This window comes from Hylobates moloch, unplaced genomic scaffold (genome assembly GCF_009828535.3).
Source record: "Hylobates moloch isolate HMO894 unplaced genomic scaffold, HMol_V3 SCAFFOLD_12, whole genome shotgun sequence".
In the NCBI taxonomy this organism is placed as follows: Eukaryota; Metazoa; Chordata; class Mammalia; order Primates; family Hylobatidae; genus Hylobates; species Hylobates moloch.
This window is the reverse complement of record NW_026652287.1, coordinates 100,543,775-100,551,152: the sequence shown is the minus strand read 5'-3', so window position 1 is coordinate 100,551,152 and position 7,378 is coordinate 100,543,775. Positions and strand designations below refer to the sequence as shown.

Below are 7,378 nucleotides of genomic sequence, written 5' to 3'. Positions count from 1 at the left end.
GGCGCTGCGCTCTAGGGGCCAACGAGGGCGAGGCTGGGAGGCGCCCAGGGCGGGAATTCACCTCTCGGGTGAGGACTTTAAAAAGCCCGGGGCGGGAGGAGTCAGAAAAAGGTTTAGAGCAGGAAAACTACGCAATAGAAAGTGTATACATTGCCCTATAGCAGCAAGATCCGGAACGGGACCAGCCTCAGGGAGACTTTAAACCCAAAAGGAGTGACCCCCGGGCTCTCACGGGGACGCCTCAATTTGCTCTGGGCGAAGGAAGACGGGCGAGAATTTCCAGGTCTGTAGGGACCCCACGTCCCAGGGACAGAAGCGCCGGGGACCTGGGAAGAGCAGACTTCACACAAGATGGAGCGAAACTCACGCGCCGCTGTGGGGCCTTCACTCCACGCGATCTGCTTCCGGGTTTGCGCGCGTCTGAGGAGGGAAGGACAGAAGCCAGGCCTGGGCGGGACCTGCGAGGAGGTGGGCGGGGCCTGGGCCAGGTAGGGGTAGAAGCGGAGAGACCGTGCCCTTTAGTACCGGCAGAGGGCGGGGCTGGGGCGGGATCTGTGCGTCTCTCAGCCTCCCTCCCAGCGCCTCTGTTTTTGGGTTTTGGAGGCGAGATGGCCGGGAAGGCCGAGCCATCATTCAAAAGCCCTGGAATTGTCTGAAAAGGGGATGCAAAGTAGAATGTGAAATGCAAAGCCCTGCTTGGGCAGAACTTAAACGATTTCATGCTGACGACCCAGAGAATAGAATAGAAATCCTCTCCCTTTCTATTCTCCATTCACTCCGGAGGGAGAGTCCACCCTTTGTTCAGCTGCAGAGACTTCCCTAAAGCCACCGCCTGGGATGCTGGACGCAGTGCTCAGGCCAGCGAGGAGTGAGGTCACCACCTGCTGGATAAACACAGCAAGGATGCGGGCGCGGGGGCGGGAACCTGAGGTCCCAGCTACTCAGGAAGCAGCGGTGGGGGGGATCGCTGAACCTGGGGGTCCAGGCCAGCCTGGGCGACAAACTAACACCCCCTCTTGCAGGGCTCCCTTCCTTGTTTCTCTTTCTCTATTTTTCGTTGTTTTTTTAACGTTTTAAAATAAGAGTTTGATTGTGTGAGATAGGGATCCAACATTCTCTTTTCCATGTGGATATCCAGTTAGTTGTCCATTCCACATTTGTGGAAGAGATCTATTACTTTCTTTTATGTATTTACTTATTTCTTTTCTTTTATTTTGAGACAGAGTATTTCTCTGTCGCCCAGGCTGCAGTGCAGTAGTGGGATCTCGACTCACTGCAGCCTCTGCTTCCTGGGTTCAAGTGATTCCCCTGCCTCAGCCTGAAGGGGGGCCTGCCCCTCCACACGTGCAGGTATTTCTCATCAGGTGGAGATGAGAGACTGAGAAAAGAAATAAGACACAGAGACAAAGTATAGAGAAACAGCAGTGGGCCCAGTTGACCGGAGCTCAGTGTGCGAGGACCCTCACTGGCGCTGGTCCCTGAGTTCCCTCAGTATTTATTGATCACTATTTTTACTATCTTTGCGAGGGGAGTGTGGCAGGGCAACAGGGTGATGGTGGCGAGAAGGTTAGCAGGGAAACGTGAGCAAAGGAATCTGTATCATGAATAAGTTCAAGGAAAGGTACTGTGTCTGGATGTGCACGTAGGCTAGATTTATGTTTCACTTTACACAAACATCTCAGTGTAGCAAAGAGTAACAGAGAGTATTGCCGCCAGCATATCTCACCTCCAGCCACAGGGCGGTTTTCTCCTATCTGAGAATAGAACGAATGGTCGGCTTTACACTGTCAGAAACACAGTATCACTCAATTACCTAAAAATGTAGTATAATATGCAAATCTCTCCCTGGGTGGAAAGAGCAATTTTATGCTGACAGCCCACAGAACAGAGTAGAAATCCTCTCCCTATTCCTCATCCACTCGGGAGGGAGAGTCCACCTTGTGCTCAGCTCCAGAGACTTCCCTAGGGCCACTGCGTGGGATGCGGGACAGAGTGTGCAGGCCGGGGATGAGTGAGGTCACCACCTGGTTCCTAATGATCTGCTAAACAAGGGGTGGATTATTCATGCTTCCCCTTTTTAGACCTTATAGCGTAGCTTTCTGATGTTGCCATGGCATTTTTAAACTGTCACGGAGCTGGTGGGAGTGTAGCAGTGAGGACGACCAGAGGTCACTCTCCTAGCCATTTTGATTTTGGTAGGTTTAGGCTGAGGTAGGATAATTGCTTGAACCGGGAAGCAGAAGTTGCAGTGAGCTGAGATAGCATAATTTCACTGCAGCCTGGGCGACAAGAGAAACTCCATCTCAAAAAAAAAAAAAAAAAAAAAGAAGAGGGAGGCCGGAGGCAGTGGCTCATGCCTGTAATCCCAGCACTTTGGGAGGTCAGGGTGGGCAGATCACTTTCTTGAGGTCTGGAGTTGGAAACCAAGCTGACTAGCATGGCAAAATCCCATCTCTTCTAGAAATACAGAAATTAGTTGGGCGTGGTGGTGCATGCCTGTAATCCCAGCTACTCGGGAGGCTGAGGCAGGAGATTCACTTGAACCCGGGAGGTGGAGGTTGCAGTGAGCTGACATTAGGCCACCACACTCCAGCCTGGGATGCAGAGGGGTACTCCATCTCTGAAGACAGAGAAAATACATTTACAAATTTTCTAAATAAATGTCCTGAGAAAAGAGACAAAAGAAAGGGAAATCTTTTCCTTTATTCTCAAAGGAGGAATTATGCCTCTCATTTATTTGCTTGTTTGAGACAAGGTCTAGCTCTGTCACCCAGGATGGAGTGCAGTGGGGAGATCAGGGCACACTTCAGCCTCAAAATCCCTGGTTCAAGTGATCCTCCCACTTCAGCACCCAGAGTAGCTGGGACCACAGCAGTGCACCACCACACCTGGCTGACTTTTTTTACTTTTAGCAGAGAGGAGGTCCCCATATGTTGCCCAGGCTGGTCTTGAATCCCTGGGCTCACGTAACCCACCTGCCTGGGCCTCTGAAACCGCTGGGATTACAGGCCTGAGCCACTGCGTCTGGTCTCATCGTAAATTTGATGTTTCTTCTTGTTTTAATGTTAACAGAATTTGTATTGCTCTGATAGAGGTTCTTTTCAAACTGACGTCTTATCCTTCTGAGTGCCTCAAACTAGAGCCTGTTCAGACATGTTACAACAAGTTTATACCAGTTTATTTTGGTACAAAAAGTGTGAAATTTAGGCACAAATTTTTCATAATATGTATTTTTCCACGAACCTCTTGAAGACCCTTATACTAGCAAACTGTATTCAAGAGGATATAAAAAGGGATTGTAAATATTCAAGTGCTACTTATCTATGGGATGCAAGGATGGTTCAACATACTCAAATCAATGGGATACACACTTGCACAGAATGACAGATAAAAAACACATTATCACAATAGATGGAGAAAAAGCATTTCACAAAATTCAATATTCATTCTTTGTAAAAATCCTAAACAATATAGGTAGAGTTTTACCTCAAAAATATAAAAACCATCCATGAAATGTCCACAGCTGAAATAACCAATGAAGGAAAATGGAATGGTTTTCCTGTAGGATGCCACATGATGCAAGGATGCTGTCACCCCTTATATTCAATAAATACTGGCTGTCCTAGGCAGAGTAATTAAATAGCAAAAGAAATATAACTCATCCAAATCAGAAAGACAGAAGTAAAATTATATTTGTTGGGGCCGGGCTCATGGCTCACACCTGTAATCCCTGCAATTTGCGAGTCCGAGGTGGGCGGATAATGAGGTTAGGAGATCTAACATAGAAGATTCTTTCAAGTTCTCTTCAAGGTTCTCACCATGTTGGCCCACCATCTGGGCCAACATGGTGAAACCCCATCTCTACTAAAATAAAAAAAAATAAATTAGCCAGGTGTGGCGACACGTGCCTGTAGTCCCAGCTACTCAGGAGGCTGAGACAGGAGAATTGCTTGGACGCAGGAGGCAGAGGTTGCAGTGAGCAAAGATCATGCCATGGCACTCTAGCCTGGTGACAGAGCGAGACACTGACTCAAAAAAAAAATATTTCTTTGTAGGTGATATGACATTCTATATAGAAAATCACTGGCTGGGTGCAGTGGCTCACACCCGTAATCTCAGCACTTTGGGAAGCTGAGGGGGGCGGATCACCTGAAGTCAGGAATGCAAGACAAACCTGGTCAACATGGTGAAACCCCGTCTCTACTAAAAATAGAAAAAAATTACGTGGACATGGTGGCAGGCACCTGTAATCTCAGTTAGTCGGTAGGCTGAGGCAGGAGAATCACTTGAACCCAAAAGGCGGAGGTTGCAGTGAGCCAAGATCGTGCCATTGCACTCCAGTCCAAGTGACAAGAGTGAGACTCCCTCTCAAAAAAAAAGAAAAAAGAAAAAAAAGCTGGGCGTGGTGGCTCATGGCTGTAATCTCAGCAATTTGGGAGGCCAAGGACGGTGGATCATGAGGTCAGGAGACTGAGACCATCTTTGCCAACATGGGAAACCGCATCTCTACTAAAAATACAAAAATTAGCCAGGCATGGTGGCATGGGTCTGTAGTCCCAGTACTCAGGAGGTTGAGGCAGGAGATTCACTTGACTCAGGGAGGTAGAGACTGCAGTGAGCCGAGATCATGCCAATGCACTCCAGCCTGGGTAACACAGCGAGACTGTCTCAAAAAAAAAAGAAAGAAAATCACAAAGAATCAACCAAGATTTTACTGATACTAATAAACCCACTCAGTGTATTTGCAGAATACAAAATCAGCACCCAAAATTAGTTGAATTTCCTTACATTAACAATAAATGTTTAAAGAAACTTATGAACACACTTCAATTTGCTATGAAACTTAATACTTACAAATAAACTGAATTAAGGAGGTGAGAAGCTTGTACCTTGAAATCTACATTGATCAAAAAAACTAAATAGACATAGAACCCATATTGATGGATTGGAAGTCTTAATATTGTTAAATGATTATACAAACAATGTGATTTAGATTCAACACATACCCATGAAAACCCCTAACAGTTTTTATTAAAGAAACAAAATACAGGCTGGGAAAAGTGACTCATGTTTTGGCCAGTCTGGTTTCAAACTCCTGACCTCAAGTGATCTATTGGTCTTGGCCTCCCAAAGTGCTGGGATTACAGGCCACCCCGCCTGGCCCAATCTTCTTAACATAAACACTTTAATGTCAATTAATGCTTGAACTCAATGTTAAGTCAACTCAAACTCAAGTCAGTGCTGAATTGACTCTAATGTCAATGAATGCTTGATGGTTTGCTATACTCATTGCATTTGGAACTATCATCTCAACAACAAATTTTCTGATATTCTGCAAGGAGTGATCTCGGACTGAAGACCTTGCCACTCTGATGACATTTGTAAGATTTCTGTCCAGTATGGATTCTCTGATGTCTAATTAGGTGTGAGCGTGAAGTAAAGGCTTTGCCACAATCATACTTGTGAAGTTTGTCTCCTGTATGAATTCTCCTGTTTTGCATAAGATGAAGCTTGACTGAAGACCTTGCCACAATCATGACATTTGTAAGATCTCTCCAGCATGAGTTTCCCGATGAACTGCAAGGTATGAACAATGTCTGAAAAATTTGCCACATTTATTACACTTTTAAAATATCTCTTCATTATGGATTCTCCAATGATTTGCAATGGTTGTAGTGTTACTGAAGACTTTGTGAGAATCATTACATTAGTAAAGTTTCCCTATACCAAGGATTGCCTGATGGCGAATAAGTGTTGACTGCCCACTAAAGGCTTTGCCGCACTCAGTACACTTGTAAGGTTTCTCTCCAGTGTGACTTCTAGTTTGTTGTGCCAGGTGTGAATCATGCCCGAGATTCTTGTCACAAACTCTTACATTTGTAAGCTGCCTCTCCAGTATGAATTCTCCTGTCTTTCGAGACTTGATTTGCAACTGTAAACTTTGTCACATTCTTCATATTTCTAATGTTTCTCTCCAGTATGAATTCTATGATGACGTGCAAGTTTTGCTTTTCGATTAAAAACCTTGCCACATTCATTACACTTGTAAGGTTTCTCTCCAGTATGAATTGTCTTATGAATTACAAGGACTGAATTGTGACGGAAGGTTTTGCCGCACTCATTACACTTGTAAGGTTTCTCTCCAGTATGAATTCTATGATGACATGCAAGGTGTGCTTGTTGATTAAAAACCTTACCACATTTATTACACTTGTAAGGTTTCTCTCCAGTATGAAGTCTACGATGACGTGCAAGGTTTGCTTTTCGATTAAAAACCTTGCCACATTCACTACACTTGTAAGGTTTTTCTCCAGTATGAATTGCCTTATGAATTTCAAGGGCTGAATTGTGACGGAAGGTCTTGCCACACTCATTACACTTGTAAGGTTTCTCTCCACTATGAATTGCCTTATGAATTACAAGGGCTGAATTGTGACGGAAGGTCTTGCCACATTCATTACACTTGTAAGGTTTCTCTCCAGTGTGAATTCTAGTATGTTGTGCCAGGTGTGAATCACGCCCAAAAGCTTTGTCACAAACCTTACATTTGTATGGTTTCTCTCCAGTATGAATTCTCCTATGTTTTTCAAGGCTTGATTTGCGACTGAAAACTTTGTCACATTCTTCACATTTGTAAGGTTTCTCTCCAGTATGAAGTCTACGATGGCATGTAAGGGATGACTTCTGACTGAAGGACTTGCCACACTCATTACACTTGTAAGGTTTCTCTCCAGTATGAATTGCCTTATGAATTACAAGGGCGGAATTTCGACCGAAGGTCTTGCCACACTCATTACACTTGTAAGGTTTCTCTCCAGTATGAAGTCTACGATGGCACGTAAGGTATGACTTCCGACTAAAGGTCTTGCCACATTCATTACACCTGTAAGGTTTCTCTCCAGTATGAATTCTCCTATGTCTTTGAAGGTTTGATTTGAAACTGAAAGCTTCATCACATTCTTCACATTTGTAAGGTTTCTCTCCACTATGAGTTCGCCAATGAACTGCAAGGTATGAACGATGTCTGAAAAACTTGCCACATCTATTACACTTGTACGATCTCTCTTCATTATGGATTCTCCAATGATTTGCAATGGTTGTAGCATTACTAAAGACTTGGTGACAATCATTACATTTGTAAAGTTTCCCTATACCATGGATTGCCTGATGGTAAATAAGTGCTGACTGCCCACGAAAGGCTTTGCCACACTCATTACACTGGTAAGGTTTCTCTCCAGTATGAAGTCTACGATGGCGTGTAAGGGATGACTTCCGACTAAAGGTCTTGCCACATTCATTACACTTGTAAAGTTTCTCTCCAGTATGAATTATCCTATGTCTTTCAAGGTTTGATTTGAAACTGAAAGCTTCATCACAT

The 7,378-nt window shown here is 44.6% G+C and overlaps 2 protein-coding genes and 1 pseudogene across 3 annotated transcripts in view; all 3 read right to left on the bottom strand.

The window, feature by feature from the left end:
- Nucleotides 1-721, bottom strand: part of LOC116479588 (E3 ubiquitin-protein ligase XIAP-like) — a 6,721-nt gene extending 6,000 nt beyond the window's left edge. The window contains 2 exon segments of the mRNA XM_032171617.3: nucleotides 233-326; nucleotides 526-721. Coding sequence (XP_032027508.1) covers nucleotides 233-326; nucleotides 526-721 — 290 coding nt within the window.
- A 2,296-nt stretch (nucleotides 722-3,017) lies between these two features.
- On the bottom strand, nucleotides 3,018-5,929 carry LOC131380874 (putative zinc finger protein 137; annotated as a pseudogene).
- ZNF845 (zinc finger protein 845) overlaps nucleotides 5,399-7,378 on the bottom strand; it is a 20,784-nt gene continuing 18,804 nt past the window's right edge. For both annotated transcript variants that reach the window (XM_058425957.1, XM_032171046.2), the window contains one exon: nucleotides 5,399-7,378. This exon is cut by the window's right edge and continues 1,192 nt beyond it. In XM_058425957.1, the coding sequence (XP_058281940.1) occupies nucleotides 5,962-7,378 (1,417 nt within the window). In that variant the 3' untranslated portion in view covers nucleotides 5,399-5,961.